Consider the following 22,528-nt stretch of genomic DNA (forward strand, 5'->3'; position numbering starts at 1 on the left):
GGTCTGTAGGCTGTGCTATGTGCTAATTGGACAGTTTACAAGTACTGAGCATGTTTACACATCAGTGTACTGCAATATATAGGAGCAGTTTGCATGTCTGAGCTGAAATTATTTCAGTAATTTAGGAGTTGTTTGCGTGTCGGCGGAGTGTTATTTAGGAGTAGTTTACAGGTCTGTGGACTATGTGGCGTGAGCCCAAGTGTGTGTGTGTGTGTGTGTGTGTGTGTGTGTGTGTGTGTGTGTGTGTGTGTGTGTGTTTTCTGTATCAGTGTGATAAATATACTCCATGCATAAATAAATTGTTCCAAAATAAATAAAGCACACTTCTTCCTTACTCTCTCCAGCAGTGCAGTACAGCCCAATTCATTTTCGCACCGTATACCCACTCCAGACCACGACATTGGATTGCATCACAGGAGGGATGACAGCACCCTCTTGTGGTGGTACTGCATACTGGGTCAGTTGGAGTCCGGACCCCTTGGCCTCCACACTTGATGGTGGTAGTGCCTCTAATTGTGTAAATAAAATAGTGCATGCAAAATAGAGACTTATGTCAAGCACAGGTGGAGTCCTCTCCCTGCCAATCCCTAGTAAGAGGTGGCATTCGGGTGACTTATGTTAGTGGAGGTAGTCCAAGTTACCTGTCTTCCCACAATTTTCTTAGGTTAGTTGAGATAATCGTGGCGTGATGCATTATCCTGTTGTAATTTGAATTTCCCGCCATTTTCTGGGGGAGGGAAGGGGAGGGGGATTAGGTTAGTGGAGGTAGCCCAATTGACCTTCTTCCCGCCAAAATTTGCCATCTTGAATGGCGTCACAGCTGCCATCTTCTATGATGTCATGGGCTGTTGCCAAGTCTACAGGCCGATATCTTGGATGACGTCATCGCTGGCATCTCGGATACCTGCAACAATGTAACGTGGCGCAGAATGTAGGCTGTCCCAATACTGCGGAACAGCAGTACTCAAGACCGTGTAGGACGAGTGTTTCGTGAGTCAATTCGCTTATGGATGAATTATCTTTCCTTAGGTCATTTTCTGTTAATCTGAGCCTGCTCTCAGCTTCCTACGTCCAGTCTTATGTTGTTCCATTTTACTTCGCTTCGAGAGGAAACACTCATTTTTATTTATATTTCACGGCTTCCAATGACTTCTTGTCAAATGTGCAATCGAGTAATTAACAGTCCTCTGCCTACTTATGCGCTGTACTTTGTTTTCGAAGACGACGTACTCTTGGTGTCGGTGCCATTAGTATGCAGGTTTCTATGAACTTCGCTACAGTTTTGCGTCGTTGCCCCCTGCCCACATGGAAAAGCCTCGTCCACGAATAGCTCCATGGAGCTCACGACATGAGAGATTCGCCCGTGATGATGTTTTACGACGTTTAATCGAGCCCCCGTTAGTAGTCAGCCAAACCCACAGCTACTGGGGAGCAGAGACTTCCTGCCTGACTAAAACTGTATATCGGACCGGGTCTCTAAGCCGGGACTTCGCCAACAGTGCTCTTACCGACTCAGCTGCCCAGGTGAGGTTATGGCTTTGAGTCCCAGTCAGACACTCAGTCTGCCAGCAAGTTTCGAAAAAGTGCACAGTGCGCTGCATAGCGAGAGATTCATTCTGGAACCAGTCGCGTAACTGATGGAATTGATTTCTGGGTTACAAGTGCAGAGCTTCATCTGACGTCTCAAGCGATATTGATGTTCGAATAACAAACGAAAACTTGATAGGAAGTTCATTACGAACATCGAGCGCCAGCAAAAATATAAATCTGATTGGCTTCAATATGGCAGTCGTTAGTGTTACCACGATATCATTAATCAAAAACGAATACTGTGGTCTTTCACCCGACTGATGAGCTCTCAGTACTCCTCTGTCCGGTGCTGCTCGCTTTGTTGTGTTGTCTTGCGGTACTGTTTCGGCGTCATCTGGCCCATGTGTAAGAATTACATCACGTTTCTTAAATCAAAGTGTCTGTTCTTTAGTTAGAAATCATGCTGAAGACCAAGTTTCTGGGAAGATTCAATGCATCACAATAGTCGAGAAACCCCACAGATTCGTGGTTATTGGTCCGTTTGCAAATCGTTTTCGTAATATATTGACGGAATGTATCTGACAAGGCAGAGCGACAGAAAAAGCACTAAAAAAATTTCAAAATGTGATTGCTTTGATTATCATGAAACTTAAATCAGATGTTTTGAAGAGAGTATTTTTTTAGCTACAGACGAGTTTATCTCCGCCTTGTAGATCGTACTACCTAGCTAAATCGAGACAGTTCAGCACCTGAGCTGAAGTAAAACTATCTTCAAAGAACAAGCCGAAATATTGCTCGAGCTGTGCTAAAATTTAGATCACCACCACGAAAGGGCCTTCCGAATGAAGCAATCACTTAGTCGTGGATGAGGTTCTACAGAGTTGATCTCAGAATGACAAAAGAAGCGGAGAATTCATGCGGACAAAATATGAAAGTATCAAATCGGTTTTTTGACAGCATTCGCGATTTGGTATTAGATAGAACTCAATACTTCGTTCTTAACGAAAATTTAGCTCTCTTGGGGTACACGCCCGTTCCACTTCGTTCGGAATGGAGTGAGTTCTATCTAACTGAAAGTCGTGAGTCCAGTCCCGAAGCTGGTTTCATACTAAAGTTCGTTTTGTGTTTACTTTCTGATACTGTAGAAGTGCATTACATGTCTTCTGAGAATAACGAACACACTATTCAATCGGACATTTGTCTGCACGAAATGTATTCGCAGTAGCGAATATGAACGGCCTGCAGCTGTATAATGGAATAAAGACAGTGAAAATTTGTGTCGGTCCGGGACTCGATCCCGAATTTTCCGCTTTACGCGAGCGGTCACCTTTACCTTTTCGGCTACCCGAGCTGACGACCAGACCCAAACTTCCATACGTCGTCGTCCGCGTGTCATACCGGTGCTCCTACACCCCACTAACGCTATTCCCGTGCAGTGGAGATATTTTATTTGTACGTCGTAGGCCAATGAACACGAATTGCAGAGCCTGTGTCGTGTAGAACTACGATGCAGTGTTTCATCGGACATGCATGCATTTCCGAAGGAACATTGCAGCGTACTTTATTACAACAGGCGCTGCAATTCCGTACATTTGCCTAGCACATGTCCGATTAGTGAAACATAGTTCAACTTTATGCTGTTCATGTGAACGCAACCCCAACACAGGAACGTAAAGATATAGTATGCCCTTCTCTACCCTTTTAGCCAAAACTTTGGAACTATTTCGGTCACATTCTGCTATTCACTTCTTAATCAACATATTCATCTCCACGCTAGACCACACTTTTCTAAAACAAATGATCTGTAGACTAAATATTTTCTTTGACCCACTCACATAAGATTTATACTGTTAACGGGTTTCGTCCAGCAGTGACCATCATCAGAACAGTCGCCCTCCCGGTTAACCGCGCAGTCCAACAGTCTGCTTCCCGAGAGGGAAGGCGTGCCCGTGCCCGTGCCCGGCACGAATCCGCCCGGCAGATTAGTGTCGAGGTCTGGTGTGGCGGCCAGTCGTACGCTATCGTCTGTGGAATGGCGACTCACTGTCCAAGTCTGGATGATCATATGCTTCACGTGCCAGACTCAAGAAACATCCTGCTCGGCTCCTCTGGAATTGTTAAATAACCATTTTCTACAAACTTTGTAAAAGTTCGCCTCCTCAGAAAATTGTTGATCACAACATAGTCGAACCATGCCGTGTCCAATCCCATGCGATCTCTCGGCAGTCGTGTTTTCGCTGCTGGGGAAAATTCACCTTCTGCTGCTCGAGGATTATCTAGCTCGCACGTTAGCATATTAGATTTTGTAGCTACACACACAAAAAAAGGTTCAAATGGCTCTGAGCTCTGTAGGACTTCACATCCGAGGTCATCGGGCCTCTAGAACTTAGAACTACTTAAAGCTAACTAACCTAAGGACATCACACACACCCATGCCCGAGGCAGGATTCGAACCTGCGGACAGTAGCGGTCGCGCGGTACCAGAGTGAAGCGCCTAGAACCGCTCGGCTACACCGGCCGGCCTAGCCACTACAGAATGGCGTCAGGAACATCAACGGGCTCTCTGGCGCACGTTATCCTAGTTCCTCACGACGCCCTGGCAACCATACGCACCTTCAGAAAACACCTACATCAATTCAGAACACGTTCTCACACTTGAACATTAGGGTCACCCTAGAGCGGGTGTAACGACGCCAGTCTGCGATTTGTTAGTGCACCCATTTGTGACTCACGTTCAGCTTGATTCTTAAATATGAGCCATAAAGTTTTGCGCATTGAGTACTCGCATCCAGACCGTCAATAATGATTTTATTTGTTATTGTTCATCTTTCCCAATCCCCAGCTCACAATGAAATGAGAATGGAAGACATATTGACATTGCGATCGTAAATAAGTAAATAAATAAATTCAGTTCAGTCCCAGCAGACCATATTGCCGATGTTGTGTTTGTGAAGGACTATGCAAACAAACAGAAAATAATACCTACCAGTTACTGGGACTCTGAACCGTTCCTTCAGACGGACGATTTGTATTGGGTTGTCCCTGCTGTTCACATTTCCCTTAGAAAACTGTGATGTATATCAAACGATTTGATTTGATTAGAGGGTTATGAAATTGGAATTGCATTTTGTCTAGTACAGTGTAACAAAAGTTATCGATGTACTTTTTGGATGTTTCTTGTTAATTAATAGAAATCAAAAAGTCGTCATGTAATGAAAACTACTTAAGAAAATAGAAGTTGGTTGGCTGATTCGTGGGAGGGGACCAAACAGCAAGATTATCAGTCCCATCGGATTAGGGAAGGATGGGGAAGGAAGTCGGCCGTGCCCTTTCTGAGGAACCATCCCGGCATTTGCCTGAAGCGATTTAGAAAAATCACGGGAAACCTAAATCAGGATTGCGGGAAGCGGGTTTGAACCGTCGTCCTGCGATTGCGAGTCCAGTGTGCTAGCCACTGCGCCACCTCTCTCGGTAAAATAGAAATATTTTGAACTCCTCCTTCGGCTGATTCAAAAGGCGTTCCTAAAAATTTTAGATATCGAGATCAGCAGTGTTGTCATACCAGACTTTGCAGGATTCTTGATGGAGGCTGTACACCCCAGAATCTGTTGGAACTGCGAATGGGAGGTGATTCTCATGTCCAACAAGTATTAGTAAAGCTGAGGATAAACGAAATACAAAAAATTTTAACTATATGCAGGGAAATTGATAAAAGTAATGCATGGGAAGGCATAGGTAATTTTAAGCTAGATTGTGGCCGCAAGTACGAATTATTTACCTCAGAATCGTCTCTTTTTACGTAGAAGAATGGGTTATAATTTACAAAGCAATTCTCGTCTCAAGCAATCAGTTTAAACAGGTCGGTCGATCGCAGTCTGTCTCGGATTTATAGAGAGGGCGGGCGTGTCAAGCAGAGCTACAGCGCAGTCGTGAGTTGACACTATTTTTTCACTAGCTTTTTTTATGACCCATCGTCTAATTTCTTATGGTGGGTTGTATGTTGCCATTTAGCCGCTGTGACTGAAAGTAACACCACTCTGGCTCCCGTCCCCACTGACGCCGTTGCCCGTCTCCCGCCACTTGGAGGCGGGCTCTAATTGTTTACATCTATTTGATACCTTTTTTGTGCAGCATTACAAAAACTTATAGCTAATACAAAAACAAGTGAGATGAGTTGGCAGTGGAGCCGCAGCGCTGACGCCGGGCGCGCGTGTCGCTGTTGCAGGGACCCGGCGAGAGTCGCATCCCGCTGTTCCGGGCTGCGGCCGCCCCACGGCAGGCCTTCGCCGCCCCCGCGCCGGCAGAGCCCGCCGCAGTGGAGGCGCACCTGCCCCACCTGCAGCAGCGGCCGCGCCCCCCTCAGGAGCTCGCGGAGGCGGCACTCCGGCAGGCCGGACAGCTGCCCTCCGTGCCGGGGAAAGCCGGCCTCTCCCTGCACAGTCCTCCGCGGGCCACAGGTGCCGGTGCCGGTGCCGGGGACTCGGGGGCGGACGCGGATGGCGCCGAGGCGCCGGCAGCGCCCAAGGCGCACAAGGGTGCCGGCAGGGTAGCCACCATCTTCGGAGCGCTGCGCAAGTTGGCGCCGCAGGCGGGGGGCGGCAAGAGAGAGGAGCCCGCGCCCCCCGCTGAGGCCACCATGCCCGGCGACGGCGACGGCGACGCCTGGCAGCGGTTCGCGGCGCCGCAGCTGCCCAGGCCGGCCAGGCCGGCTGGCGCCGCCCCCGCCCCCGCCCCGGCGTTCGCCAGGTCTGCGCTGAGGAAGGGCGGCGACCAGCCGCGGGGGGCGGCGCCGCTGCCCAGGTCCGCGAGCGCCACGACGAAGCTCCACGAACGACGCGGCGACACGTACACGGTGGCCTCGGGTCGCCAGACGGCGGCGACCCTGGCGCTGTACCGAGGCGTCGCCGACGACGACCCCGCACCGACGCCGGCGGCGCGCGGCGCGGCGCAGGAAGTGACGCCCAGCCCGGAGGAGCAGTTCCAGAACGCGGCTCCGGCGGCGGCGGGGGCGGCGTACCGCAAGCGGCCGTCGCTGCTCGGCCTGTTCGGCGGCGCCGCCCCCGCCAGTGGAGGCGTGGCCGTCGCAGTCGCCTCGACCTCCTCTGGTACCACCTCCCCCGTCGGCAGTGGCCAGAAAGCGCGCAAGTACGTATTAAGCTAGCACTAATGAAACTATGATGAGATGTGGACATCGAATACTAGATTAGGTGGTACTGAATCGAATTCCGACAAAAATTACTAAACTAACTCAGTCTCAACATCTACACTTATTATTAGTGACGATGTGGACCGTTTGCACCAGCTGGACATCACGTGCGGCAGTTGCACGTGCAGATTCGAACTTCAGAAACAAGTCACAAATGTCCTTTCCAATCACCTTGTCTCTTGTATAGTTCTTCTAACTAAGGTACGAGCATATGGGATTGGTTCCCAAATACGTGAGTGGCTCGAAGACTTCTTAAGTAATACATTCCAGTACGTTGTCCTCGATGGTGAGTGTTCATCGGAGGTGAGGATATCATCTGGAGTTCCCCCGGGGAAGTGTGGTAGGTACGCTGTTGTTTTCTATCTACATAAATGATCTTTTGGATAGGGTGGGTAGCAATGTACGGCTGTTTGCTGATGATGCTGTCGTGTACGGGAAGGTGTCGTCGTTGAGTGACTGTAGGAGGATACAAGATGACTTGGACAGGATTTGTGATTGGTGTAAAGAATGGCAACTAACTCTAAATATAGGTAAATGTAAATTAATGCAGATGCGTAGGAAAAATAATCCCGTAATGTTTGAATACTCCATTAGTAGTGTAGCGCTTGACACAGTCACATCGATTAAATATTTGGGCGTAACATTCCAGAACGATATGAAGTGGGACAAGCATGTAATGGCAGTCATGGGGAAGGCGTATAGACGTCTTCGGTCATTGGTAGAATTTTGGGAAGATATGGTTTATCTGTAGAGGAGACCGCTTATAAAAAAACTAATACCACCTATCCTTGAGTGCTGCTCGAGCGTTTGGGATCCCTATTAGGTCGGATTGAGGGAGGACATAGAAGCAATTCAGAGGTGGGCTGCTAGATTTGTTACTGGTAGGTTTGATCATGCTTCAGGAACTCGGGTGGGAGTCTCTAGAGGAAAGGAGGCGTTCTTTTCGTGAATCGCTAATGAGGAAATTTCGAGAACCAGCATTTGAGACTGACTGCAGTAAAATTTTCCTGCCGCCACAAAGAGAAGAGAAATTAGGGCTCGTGTAGAGGCATATAGGCATTCATTTTTCCCTCGTTCTGTTTGGGAGTGGAACAGGGAGAGAAGATGCTAGTTTTGGTACGAGGTACCATTCGCCACGCACCGTATGGTGGATTGCGGAGTATGTGTGTAGATGTAGATATTGCTTTATGCAGAAGATGCAACACTATCGTGGGTGCGTTCTTAGCAATCACCTTGCCTGTAACACGGATTCCTACACGTAGGCATCTTGGCTGTAGGCAGTGTTTTCGAATATCAGTTTACAGATGCCTGGGTACTTCTTATTTATGACAAGAACTAACATTGGGGACACTTTAAAATGACACTCATCTGAAATAGAATAAAATTCCTTCTCGCACAATCTATAACTTTATCTGTGGTATCGTAGATCGATGACACCCCCAACAGTGTCTCACAGTTGGCAAAGGAAACACAGTTTCCGGCGTCCAGCGGTCGCGCGGGGACCCTGCGGATCCAGTGATGCGCGCCTGCTGAGCCACACCTTCAGCGTCTCCGACTACGAGGGCGCTCTGCTGCAGCGATATAGGGTAGCCGGCGGCCGCTTAACGGCTCAGTCTGGCAGTGTCTTCGGCAATCTTAGTTAGCCTTCGACAGTTGCGTTAGTAGTGGGAGCCAACCACTGCACAACGCTTTTTAATTTACTTTGTGTATTAGCTGAACTTCATTGTTACTTGCTCTTCGGTAGAGTTTCTCCACAATGCTTGGAGAAAGCTACAAGTTAAATAAAACTTCTGTCTGTTGTATTTACGTGTCCACTAACGATTTATATTCCTGCACAGCTTCCCTACGATGGCAGCTCCTGCACCAGTTCTAGCCCACCTCTCGTTGCTGTTGTGTATCGAGTAGTATGCAACATTCTGCATGCACATTGGTGCACAAACTGACGCCACTACTTAGTCTCAGACCGTCGTGGACACTGTATTCTCAAAACTACCTAGTCAAAGACCACAAAAGGTGGCGCTTCCTTGTAAAGACGTACTTTGTACATTCAACGGGAGACGACAAAAAGTATTTCTCATGCGTTTCTCGTGTTCGACCACGCAATCAGGGGCGTCATCACGACACAGTACTATTGCTTCCATATACCGCGTTATTTGGCATGAAAAACTGTCTCGTAACAAATAAACATCATGTTCGAGATTCAGCGTATCGTACCATGAGGGCAATCCGCGAAAAATATTACTAAGCGACAGTTTCGTATGACATATTATTAGGTATGAAGGAATTTTCAGTTTCGCAAAATCGGGTTAACGCGCAGGACAAAAATGGGAGAGGGCCGGTAAAGTTCCAATACAGAAAGCAGGCTCAAGCGGATGTAGGTCGCGGTAGTCATTCAGACACGAACAGGTCTGCACAGGGTGGATTAGCGTGCACGGTCGCACCAGACCAGTCTTCAGACAGACAGACAGACAGAAGAAGCAGAACGAGGAGGCCATAAAAACGTAGGGTTCCAGAGCCGTTGCGAGCCTCATTGCAATGTTTAGATACATCCCCGCGTCAATAAGAATCCAGTAACAGTAGAGCGGGCACCCATGACTTTCCCGACTGCTATGCTCTGAGCAAGGTATAACACCACCGAAGTCTCGGTTATTTTAGTATCTTCGTATTCAGTGCTCCATTATTAATAAATCTGTACAGAAAAGAAGCAATTAAAAGCAGGAAGGTTAAAGAGTGTGCATAAAATGCAGGGTGGAAGTGTGTGTAAGAATGAATGAATGAATGAGTGAGTGAGTGAGTGAGTGAGTGAGTGAGTGAGTGAGTGAGTGAGTGAGTGATTGGGAGGGAGGGAGGATGGATTTGCTGAATACACTCTTAACCTCAGTGAGATAGAGGAAGAATTACCATACTTCAATACTTGTTGCAGATAATGAAGAATTCACTGAACACTGAATATGGACTGAGAGTAAACCAAAGAAAGGTCGAAGTGATGGGCAGCAGCAGAAGTGAGATCGCCAGTAAAAATTGAGAATCCATTAGTAGTGGAAGTGAAGACATTCTGCTACCCCAGAAGCAAAACAACGTTTGACTGGTGAAGCGAGGAGGCTATAAGAAACAGACTAGCGTAAGCAAAAAGGGTATTCCTCACTAAAAGACTCCTGCTGTACCTGAGTCGGGATGACAGAGCGACTGTCGGACACGGACAGTGCCGATGTTGCCGGTTCACCTTTACCCGCAAACCCAATGTGGTCGCGGCAGCAGGAGCTGTGCAATTCCAGTACTGAATTCTTTCGTGCGTTCCTGCCAAACTGCGGTACTCAGTTGGCCTTGCACAATAGTAATGCCTTATCACTTTCGCTATTAGCTGCAGGCAGTCTTTTGTGTATCATAAAGAAAAATACAGCACAAAGAAACAAAGCAATGACGGAAACGTATCACAGCAGTGCGTTAGCAACTGTGATTGTTCGGAGAGCGATATGACACCAGACGCCGCAACTGAACTCGTTCTGTCATATGAACATTCAGCTGTCAATCACTCCGTTATTCTGATCCACGTACAGTACCAAACATAGACCTTCATTTGAGAAGGGTATTTCTGAAAATGTATATGTGAAGTGTGGAAATGAACGATGCACATTAGGAGAACTGGGAAAGAAGGAAACACAAGCGATTGAAATGTACTTCTACAGTATGAAGCTGAAAATAAAGTTGATTGTCAAAGTAAGAGGACATCCTCCCTTCACCAGGTGAGGTAAGCGAGATATTGAAAAATTAACTATAATGAGGCATAGCTTTCAATTAGACATCAGGGAATAGCAGCGGTGATACTGCAGAGAGCTGGAGGGTAAAAAAAAAGTGTAGGAAAGAAAAAGTTTAGAACACACGAAAGAGATAATTGAGTGTAAGTGGTACTCTGAGATTTGGAGGTTCACACAGGATGAGGAAATCGTGGTGGGCCATAACAAACCAGTCAGAATACTGGTATCCCACAAAACAAGACAAAGACGAGGCGGGGCGTGCAGTGTCGATCGGAGACTGACATAGTGTGCTGTGACTTAGCGATAACCCGTGCAACAGTTACTAAAAAGAGTGTTCATGCAAGTATAGTTTCAAAGACGTTTGTACGTCTTACAGTTCCTGGCACATGGATTTGGATGAAGGATCTGATAATGAGGAAAGTAAAAATGTTGCTTTGGACAGAGTGCATCTATTTAAAAACGCGAGTGAATGTCCTTTGTTTAGGGTAGTATTGGAAGCAGGAACACGTGCGCAGAAGCAGGTTAACTGATGTTAGCAGTGAAGTCGGCCACCGCGCCAGGCTGCAGCTACGTCCAGCCGTCGGCCCACCGGAATGTGGGAGACCTGGGGCGGCGTCACACAGTGAGACAGAAGTCATGACGCAGGTGGCTGCTTCGCTGGACCATCAGCTCCTTTCCCTATTTTGATACATAGGTGGGGGCCTCCATAGCCTCCATGGGCCGCATCTGAGTTTGCTGTCAGTTTTTACGCAACTGTTACCTACCTCCAACATGTTTTGCTGTTTTGGTCTTCAGTCCGAACGCGGCTTCGATGCAGCTCTGCACACCACTCTGTCTTGTGCAAGCCTGTTTATATGTGCATAACTACTGCAGCCTTATCCATTTGAACAGCTGACTTCACTCGAGACCCATCGTCTAGGGGTAGCGGGTAGCGTCTTTGAATAATAAACGGAACATCCTGTGTCCTGGATTCGAACCTAGTCACTACTTAAGTTATGAAACAAAATCATTAGTAATTGCCGCTGAAGACTTCGGGCATAAAAAGTCACCCTTGTTCTGCCAAAGGCCTCTTCAAGGAGGGCACAGGAGCGGACGGAGGTTCAGGGCATTCACTTGCCTTGGGGTGGGAAAGTGCCCCTAAAAGACCGGTCACTCACACCAGAATGCAGAAGGCAACGGAAACCACTGACTTCCAGACGCAGGACATGTGAGCTGTAATTGAAGAAGTGTCATGATCATCTCTCCATCGGCAAAATATTCCGGAATAGCCCCCCATTCGGATCTTCGGGAGGGGACTGCCAAGGGGGAAGTGACCATGAGAAAAATATTCAAAACGAGCGACACGGTAACATCCTACGAGTCAAGGCGTACAATGTTAGAAATTTGAACGTGATAGGGAAGCTGGTAAGTCTGAAAATGTAAATATTAAGGCTCAGTCTCCATAACAGTGGGAGTCAATTAAGTGAAAAGGAAACAAGACAATGTCTGACGAATGTAAGGTAATATCAACAGCAGAAGAAAATCGTGTAACGGAGTAGGACTAGCTATGAACAGGTAGGGCAGAGAGAGAATTATTGTGAACAGTTGAGTGATAAGGCTGTTCTCAACAGAATCGATAGCGAACCAATACGACGGCAATAGTTCAGGTATACATGCCTAGGCCAGAGGCAGATGACGAAGAGCTAAAGTATATGACGATAATGAACGAGTAAAGGGAGGGGGAAAAGGAATAATCATGGGGGATTGGAATGCACTTGCAAGGGAAGAAGTAGGTGAACGGGTTATCAGAGAATACGGACGTGGTAGTAGCATGAGAGAGGAGAAAGACTAATTGAGTACTGAAATAAATTTCAGCTAGTTATAGGAAATACTCTGTTAAAGAATCAGAACAGAAAGTACACTTTGAAAAGGCCGGGAAATATGGAAAGATTCTAGTTAGATTACATCATGATCAAGCAAAGTTTCCGAAATCAGATACTGAATTGCAATGTGTACCCAGGAGCAGATATAGAATCAGATAACAATTTAGTAACGATGAAGAGCAGGCTGATGTTTAAGAGACTAGTCAGGAAGAAACCATGTGCGAAGAAGTGAGATATGGACATAGTAAATAAGGAAGAGAGATATTTGAAGGTTTCTTAGGCTATAGATACTGCGATAACGAATAGCTCAGTAGACAGTTTAGTTGAAGAGGAATGGACATCTCTCAAAACTGCAATCACAGAAATTGGGAAGAAGGTAAATGCGAAGAAAACATGGGAAACAGAAGAAATACTTCACTTGATCGGCGAAAGAAGTAAGTACAAAAATGTCCAGGAGATTTCAGGAACATAGAACTGGAAGTCATTTAGGTGCGAAATAAATAGGAAGTCAGGGAAACTATGGCGGAACGGCTGCGTGATAAATGTGAAGGAATCTAAAAAGAAATGGTTTTCGGAAGGACTGACTCAGCAAATAGGAAATTCAAAACAACCCTCATTGATACTAAAAACTAGGATGGTAGCATTAAGAGTGAAATGGGAATTCACTGTTGAATGTGGGGGGAGAGCGATTAGTGGGAAGAGAACATTGAAGGCGTCTATGAGGAGGAGAACTTACGGGATGTTATAAAAGAAGAAACAAGAATCGATACAGAAGAGATAGGTCTTCCAGTATTAGGATCAGAATTTAAGAGATTTGGTGGACTTAAGATCAAATAAGGCAGAAGGGGTAGTAACATCCCATAGGTATTTCTAAAATCAGTGGAGGAAGTGCCAATAAAACGACCATTCCCGTTGGTGTGTAGAATGTATGAGAGTGACGACATACTATGAGCCTTTCAGAAAAGCATCGTCCACACAATTCCGAAGATAACAAGAGCCGTCAAGTGCGAGAATTATTGCACAATCAGCTTAACAGCTCATGCATATAAGTTGCTGACAAGAATAATATACACAAGAATGGAAAGAAAATTGACAATGTGCTAGATGACGATCAGTTCGGCTTTTAAAGGTAGAGGCACTAGAGAGGCAATTGTGATGTTGCGAATGATAATGGAGGCAAGATTAAAGAAAAATCAAGACACGTTCATAGGATTTGTCGACTTTGAAAAAGAGTTCGACAATGTAAAATAGTGCAAGATGTTCGGAATTCGGAGAAAAATATGGGTAAGAGAGAGTGAATCGAAGAAATATTAAAGTAAGGAGAGGTAGTAGAAATGAGAAGAGCGATAAACTTAACATCAGAACTGCGAGTTGCAAAGTAGATGAAGTTAAGGAAATCTGCTACTTAGGCAGCGGAATAATACATGATGGATCGAGCAAGGAGGACGTGGAAAGCAAACTAGCACTAGCAAAAAGGGCATTCCTAGTCAAGAAAACTCTGAGTATTATACACAGGCTTTCATTTCAGGAAGAAATTTCTGAGAATGTACATGTGCAGGACTGCATTGTGTGGTAGTGAAACATGGACTGTGGGAAAACCGGAAAGAAGAGAATCAAAGCATTTCAATGTGGTGCTACAGAAGAATGTAGAAAATTTGTCGGACTGACAAGATATGGAATAAAGTGTTTCTTCGAAGAATCGACGAGTAAAGGAATGTATGAGAGACACTGACCTGAATAACGGATAGGATGGTAGGACATCTCTGAAGACATCACAGAATAACTTCCATGATACTAAATGGAGCTGTAGAGGGTAAAAACTGTACATGGAGACAGAGATGGTGAAAATAATTGCGGACGTTGGTTGCAAGTGCTGCTCTGAGATGAAAAGATTGCACAGAAGAGGAATTCGTGGCGGACCGCATTAAAATAGTGAGAAGAGCGATGGCCCAAAAAATACTAGTCTCGTGCCTTGATCTCCCCCTACAATTTTTACCTGCTAACGCTGGTTTTTACCAAACTGACAATTGGTTGGTGGATCGTAATTATGTCCTGTCAATCGATGCCTTATTTGGTGAGTTTGTGCCGTAAAGCTCTATTTTCTGTAATTCGAGTCTGTATCATTTCATCGGTTACTCGATTTACCTAGTGCAATCTTCAGTATTTTTCTGCAGCACATTTCAAAGGCTTCTATTTTTTTGTGAACAATTGATAATCCATGTTTGTCTTACATTCAAGGCTACACTCCAGACAAATATCTTCAAAAAGGCTTTCTAACAACTTAATTGGCATTAGATTTTAACAAATTCCTCTTCTTCAGAAAATAATTTCTTGCTATTGTCAATCTGCATTTTACGTCCTATCTATGTGGGTCAACGTTTGATGTTTTACTGCCCAAATAGAAAAACTCTTCTACTATTTTCAGTGTCTCTCATTCTTACTAATACTCTCAAGATCGTCTGATTTAATTAGGCTACATTTGATCATTTGATGACACTTGTTTGACTTATGTTGGTAACGGCCTTTCAAGACACTATCCATTCAGTTCGACAGATCTACCAGTCTTTCCTGTCTGACAGAATTAGAATGTCATCGGATAACCCTATATTTTTTGTTTCTTCTCCTTGAAGTTTTATATACTTTCCAAAAAGTCAAGTAATCTTGGGCTCTAAAAGGCATAACTTAAGATATGAGCTATTCTTGATCTTAAATACTGTGAAACAAATGGGGAATACAATGTTGTAGAATAGAATGTTGGTTGTTACTAGGCTCATTTGGTAGTCCACTAAACAACTTAATTTATAAGTCAAGCCTCGTAAACAAGACTCCAGAAATTTAGAAGCACAAACAATTTGAAACTGACTTCATAAACACCAATAAAAGAAACTTGACTATCCGTGGAAGCACAACCTCAATAATGTCCGCCAATCTTAGTATTAGGACGACTTGGGGTGCCAATAAAATTAGCTGGCGTCAGAAAGGATCTTGGACGAACACGACACACCAGAATACAGAAAGCTCAGATTCATCTCTAGCAACACTGTGCAAATGACGAGTACGTAGTGTCTGTCACGCTATACAACCACGGCAGCAGTTTGTAAGCTACGTGCCGGATACAGTGTTCGGGCCGGGAACCGTTTGAATGCGGTCGGCACGGCCGTCCAGGTGCAGACCACGTGCACGCCACGCCCCAGTCGTGTGCTGCATCGTTGTGGTTTCCTCTGGCACACGCCGAGACGCCTGTCGACTGTAAAGTTGTCGCTGCTTTGGCCAGAATCATATCCCCCCTCCTGGCCAGCACACCACCTTCCACCCCACAAGAAGCAGACAGCGCCCTCCTCCCAGCTCGCAAGTGCAGACTATCTGGAGTCTGAAAGACGTCGGACCGAATATCAGCCCAATGTTACCCTCGTTAGCTTCGAAATTTCGAAGATGTAGTTCAGTCAACATTGTAAAACCCTTTCTCTAAATCCATAAAACGTGCGTCTTCCGAATCACGGCGCTCCGGCGTCGCGGTGGTGTGTCTTCCTTGCCTCAGCGATACAGGCGGCAGGGCGGTAGGTGCAACCACATCGGAGGGGTACTTGTTGAGAGGCTGGACAAACCTGTAGTTGCTGTAATCGAGCAGCAGTCTTCTCAGTAGTTGAAGGAGGCAACAGTTTGGATTATTGGATGTTCTGGCCTTGTGTAAAATCAGTCAATATGGCCCTACTGTGCTGGTACTGCTAACGGCTAAAAGCAAGGGGAACCTACAGCCCTAACTTTTCCCGAGGGCACGTAGCTCTACTGTATGGCTAAATCACTATGGCATCCTCCTGCGTGTAACGTATTCTGGAGGTAAAATAGTCCCCCATTCGGATCTGTGGGCGGAGGCTAATCAGGACTGTGTACTCATCAGGAGAAACAAAACTGGCAACATACTGGTCAGAGCGTGGAATTTTAGATCGCTTAATCGAGCAAGTAGGTTACAAAATTTAGAGAAAGGGTAAGTTAACTTAGGTGTAGTGAGAATTAGCGAAGTTTGATGGCAGGAGGAACTGGACTTCTGGTCAGGTGTATTTATTTAATTTTACTTTTACCAGCTACGAATTACTCTTATATGCCAACCTTTTCGCCTCACAGTAGCACTTGAAGCTATGTCCTCAGTTATTTGAGGGATGTATTCTAATCGATGTCTTCCTCTGTAGTTTCTATGGGTGAATATACAGGATTATGAATACAAAATCGAACAGGGGTAATTCAGGAGGATGCTTAAAAATGAATAAGGAAGCAGGAATGCGGGTCACCGACTACGAGCAGCATAGTGAACACATTGTTGTAGCCAAGGTAGATAAGAATTTGGAGTAGGAATTATAGTTCAGGTAGAAGAAATAAAAACTTTGAGTTTTGCCAATGGCATTGTAATCCTGTCAGAGACAGCGAAGGACCTGCAAGAGCAACTCATTAGAATGGACATAGTCTTGAATGCAGGATATAAGACCAACTTTAACAAAGCAAAACAAAGTATTATTTAGTAGTCGAAATAAGTCGGGTAATTCTGAGGGAATTATATTAAGAAACGAGATACTCGAAGTAGTAGACGAGTTTCGCTATTTGGGCAGCAAAAAAACATGACAGGCGAGGTAGAGGGGATATAAAATTTAGACTTGCAATGGCAAGAAAAGCGTCTCTGAGGAGAAATCTGTTAACATCAAATATTTAAGTGCTGTGAAGTCCTTTTTTGGAGGTATTTTGAGCGAGGCCTTGCCTGGAAGTGAAACATGGACGATAAACAGTTTTGACAAGAAGAGAATAGAAGCTTTCGAAATATGTTGCTACAGTATGATGCTGAAGATACGATGGGTAGATTATGTAACCAATGAGGAGGTACTTGAATAGAGCTGGGCAGACGAAAATTTTGTGGCACAGCATTATCAGGAGGAGGAATCGGTTGATGGGATGTGTGTGTGTGTGTGTGGGGGGGGGGGGGGGGGGAATTATTGATAGACCAAGATATGAATAAAATCCGGAGGTTCAAAAGGATGTGGGTTGCAGTTCTTATTCAGAAGAGATGAAGAGTTTTGCACAGGATAGTATAGCATAGAGAGCTGCGTCGAACTAGTCTGCAGACTTAAGGGTGGTCGATTTCTATCAGTCTTTCTGTTCTTCCGTAAATAAGTCGTGTTAGTATTTTGGAAGCATCATGTAATTAAACTGCTGGCTTGGTAATACTCGCATTTATTACCTTTAGCCTTCTTTGGTATAGGAATTACTACATTCTTCCAGGAGTATGGGAGTATTTCGTCTGCCTGATGCATCTTTTAGACGTGATATATTTGTGTTGTATGTTCTGCCAGAGACCTCAGTAATTACTTAAGGTCGTTAAATCTTAGGCATACAGCTCTCTTAGATGTGTGCAACTTTATAGTAGTTGGGAATGCAGTCACCATTTCACTAGGTTTTCCTGCAATTTGAGTGTGGAGAACGTTCAGCATATCCCAATATGAGGTGGTTTCGTCATCAGCTGGCGTTTGAATGTCCTCTGAATTGTTTATAGCTCTGATCTTATTGGCGTGTGCAGGAAAACATGTGTATCCCAACCATCTCCAAATTATTTATGTGACATGTCTCATCGAAAGATCTTCTATATCACGGTTTTGTTGTCGTGCTGCGCAGCATACAAGCGTATGTAAACCACATTTCCTTCTGTGATGTTTCCTGCTGCTGTCCCCATTGCTGCTTTATTTTTTCCTGAAACGTGGGCAAAGTGTGAACACGGAAGCTGAATAAGTAGCAGGTCCACTTCACTGAAACTGTCTTCTGCAGGGCTATTTATTGCTTCGTTGTGCCAAATACCTAAGTGCCCATTCCACTGCATAAGATCAACGATCTTACTTTCTTTCTTGGTTTTCATTATTAATTCCGCCACGTCATTGAAATTATATTGGCGGTGCTCCATAGCACTTCTGGAACCAGTAAGAATTAAAATTTTGCTCCTACTTTGGATACCAAATATAGTTGTTGCTTTTCTTCCACGTTATAAACACTGCTTCCTTGCGCTAACGAAAATTTTCTATAGGCATCTGCAATGCAGAGCAATATCATGAGCAACTAAATACCTCAAGTGTTTTGGGTCCATCAAATTTTAGTAATCTATTTGAAAGTTAAATTTATGCCCAGATTAACTGAATGTCAAAGAGTAGGTAATAACGACATAAACAGGCTACAGAAAGTTTTAAAAGTTTTTTCTCTGTAAGGATTTCACAAGTTCCTTTTATTTATCACGACACGTTTCTGCTCTCTTAAGAACCACCACTATATCTTGTGACCCATGTATGTCGTATTTATTGCTGAATTAAAGTATCTAAAATAGTGTCAACTCACATGATTCGCACTGCAGAAATTTCAATATTCATGATTTACACAATGTAACTAATCGCTGAGAACTGAAAAGCAATTATTTCAGTTGTGGAGAAAGCAGAGAAGTCCTAGAATTATACTACGTGAGTACCAGAAAGACAAAGCAACTCACTAATGTGACAAATTCTGCAGATTTTTTTTCTTTTAGTGAATATTTCTATGAACAAAGTTACTGTGGGCAGGCCGTCAAATCTTTTGAGTCTGCCGAAAAAGTCCACATTTTTTTAACAGATCCACTAAATTTTAAGCATCCGTCTATAACACAACCTTCAAAAGCTTCCGTTCTCTGTTGCATCGTCCATGATTCACTGGCTTAAAATTGTGTGCTCCAGACGTAGTACATTCTCACAAATGCCTGCCTCAAATTAAGACTCGTGTTTGACGTTACCACAGTTCCGTTAGCCAGGAATGCTCTCTTTGTCATGTTAATCGTTTTTGTGACCACCTCTCTTTGTCTTTCACGTGTTACTTTGCTTCCACGGCAGCACACTACCTTCACTTCGTCTGCTTCGTCATTTCCAGTTTTGATACCACTCTGGTCTTTCTTTGGTTTAGTCTTACTTTAGCTCAGTATTCTGTAATGATTGCAATCAGTACCATTCATTTCATACAACGATAATTCTTCCTCTCAATCACTATGAGGATGGCGATGTCATCATCTTTGACGTAGTTTCTCACTGAATTTTAATCGTGCTCCTGAACGTATATGGAACGCAAGGAACTTAAACCTCTCCCTATAACTGCATTTTCCGTCAGTCGCCGCCCGTTCTTAAGAGTAATGATACGTTGTTTTTGATACACTGGTCACAGCATCTGCTGACGTTCCCCCCAGGGCCCTCACGGGTCCTACGTGAGATTGCACCACGCATGCGCGTGTCTCCGAGCTACTGCGGTCCTCTCTCCCTTCCCAGGCTGCGTTCCCTTCCCCGTGCCGCTCCCTCCGTGTCATCGTCCCTCCCCCTCGACCCTTTCCTTCACCTGTCGCGATACCCTCGATTAGTTGACCCGACTATACCCCTGATTTCTGCTATCCCTTACGATTTTCTTCCTCAAGTTATTTTTTTGCTTCACTTTTCCTATTTTGCATATTTGGTTCTCCTTGGGGCTTTGACGTCCCCTACTAAATTTTGAATCTGTAGTGTGAGCGAACTGGGGAAGAACATCTTAGAGTCTTCGGCATGTGGCCTTACCACCACTTCCATCTTCGCCTTGAGACCTTAGTTCCTCAACGCTATATAGCCAGCACTGTAGCCAGTCTGTGTGTTGGGGTCGTTACATACCATTTTAGTTGAGCCCCTGACATCACAGGTACCACCACACTTCTGATACCTAAGCTGCTAACCCCTTATATATGCGTAGAACTGGTTGCCTACCATTCTAAAGCTTTGGAACTCTTGGCAACAGCCGCCGTGTCAGATGTCCCTTGTGTAGTTGGCAGGCACCACAGGGAAACCACCTTTTCGGAGTGGATGGTATCGTGGTATCGGGGCGGACACTTTACGTATGAAACGGAAGAAGTTCCAAACAACACTCCTTTCTTCTACAGCCTTTTTGAGATCTCCCTTCCCCATCTGCCCCCTGGGAAGGAGACCAGACTTGCAGGCTTGGGGTGAAAGACTTTCCCTGCAACCCAGTTTGCGGTGACATTTCCACTGCCACTAAGCCACTATTTTTTGTGGAAACTATTGAAGCCAAGTTTGGCGAAGTGGACACTCTGAATAAGATGCAGCCAGGTTTGTCGTTGGTCAAAACTACTCCTGCCGCCCAGTCTACAGCCTTTTGTACCTGTGACCAGTCTTCCAGTGTCCATTATGCTTTACCAGTCTTTGAATATGGTTCAGCCTGTCATTTTTCATAGGGACCTCAACCTTCAAACTGACGAGGAAGTCTGGGCCAATCTGGAACGAAAGGTACATTCACGTTGTTTAGTGTATTCAGAAAGGCTGTAAGGACAGTTGCATCAATAGCAGAGCTTTCATTCTGGTATTTGAGGGGCATACCCTCCAACAGAAGTCCAGGTTATGATTAACCAATGTGACACTGAAGCTGTACATCCCACCACCCCTGAGGTGTTTCCGTTTTTTGCATTTTGGGTGCATGTCTTCCCACTGTACAGCAGACCCTCTATAGTGAATATGGACGCCCCCTTCTAAGAGGGGAGCAACAATGTTCCAGCGCTCAAGTGTGTTGTTATGACCATCACTCTCCATGCTCCCTGGAGAGGAAAAATGATACAAGAGTGTAATTCCCTTGATCATTTCTCCTACACTGAGGATCGTCATAAATACGGCAGTCTTCATTCTGTCTCTATGACCTCCGTCCCTTCCTAATGAGTTGCAACGCTTTCTCCTCTCTCCCCTCCCATGTGGCCCCCTTGCCCTCCCCTGTGAGTGCCACTCCCCCTGTCCCCTCCCTCTCCTCACTTTCTTGTCAGCCACGATCTGTGCCTTCTTAATTATTGTTCCCCTACCCATGCCTCTTGCAGCCCATCTTCTGCCATTGATCTTTCATCCACTTCCTCTCCATTTCCCCCTTGATTACACCGGTTGCCACATAACGACCTCTGTGATAATACCACTTCCCATTGATTGTCTCATTACCTTCCTGCCTCCTGAATGCCAGGTTACCCTTCTGGGTTTTCCATCATGCTGACTGAGGTCGTGTTTACCCGCCCTGTCCCCCCCCCACCCCCTCCCCCCTCTGTTGCATTGATGCAGTTGTCCATGACGTGTCTCAAATATTATTCACGCTGCTAGCATTGTTGTAACCACTCAACTGGCCTCTTTCACCAGTGGCTAGTCCTGAGGTGGAGCATGGCCATTGCCTTCGCTATTAGTGATCGTCATCGACCATGAAGAGATGCCCATCCTTTGCCCATGTTATTACCTTTAAACACCTTCTTTCTTACACTCTAAGTGGGCTATTTAAGGACCCCCCTCCCCCTCCCCAGATTTTCATTCGCTAGTTTCTGTCCCATCAGTCATTCAGAGATTGGGTAGGCATTTCTCTCAGCTCTCCATGGACCCAGGAGAATGGCTTTCCCACTGGGCTGTGTATTAAATGTCTTTTTCCTCATCACTACTAATGGTCACTTGTCCTCTGTTGGATCATTGGTCACCCCCTGGTCTAAATGTGGATAATTTCTGTATCTGGGCTAGTTGCCACTCAGTGGCCTCTGTGGAGTGACAGCTCCAGAGTTCCATCTGACACACTTCCATATGGACTCTCCCACATGATCAATTCCCCCCACAGTAAAACATAGATGGTACATTTCTGTATGTACTTCCCATCCCACTGCTAGACACCGAATTCCTGATGGTGGGCCCCAGCTCCTTTTCTTGGGTCTTCTTTTTAACAAGAAGCTGACTTGGTTGTTCCATATCAGCCTTCTGTAGATTTGCTGTATCCCTAAACTAAATGTCCTTCCTCCCTCTTGCAGTGTGGGTTGCTAGACCCAATTCCACCTTTATTGGCCCTTACTTCTGTCCTGTCTGGACTGTGGTTGTCAAGTTTATGGATCAGCTCCCCATGCCAGACTGCTCTACTCGGATGCACTCCATCATCGTGGTGTCTGTCTGGCCGCTGGTGCCTTTCGCACTAGCCCTCTCAGTATTCTTCCAGTTTACACACAGGGGACCCCACCCCCCACCCCCTCCCCAACTTCAATTCAGTGGTCCCAGCCTCTAGTTCCCTGCGCCATCATTATCTGATCTTTTCTTGCTTGCCCCCTCCTATTCTATTGTTTTCCCTGTTTCGAGACATCATCTGCCCACTGC

The 22,528-nt window shown here is 45.5% G+C and overlaps 1 protein-coding gene across 1 annotated transcript in view; it reads left to right on the forward strand.

The window, feature by feature from the left end:
• LOC124620292 (translation initiation factor IF-2-like) overlaps positions 1 to 22,528 on the forward strand; it is a 542,363-nt gene that overhangs the window by 514,160 nt on the left and 5,675 nt on the right. The window contains exon 2 of the mRNA XM_047146963.1: positions 5,756 to 6,675. Within this exon, the coding sequence (XP_047002919.1) occupies positions 5,756 to 6,675 (920 nt within the window). The remainder of the gene's footprint in view (positions 1 to 5,755; positions 6,676 to 22,528) is intronic.

The sequence above is a fragment of the Schistocerca americana genome, chromosome 6 (genome assembly GCF_021461395.2).
Source record: "Schistocerca americana isolate TAMUIC-IGC-003095 chromosome 6, iqSchAmer2.1, whole genome shotgun sequence".
NCBI lineage: Eukaryota > Metazoa > Arthropoda > Insecta > Orthoptera > Acrididae > Schistocerca > Schistocerca americana.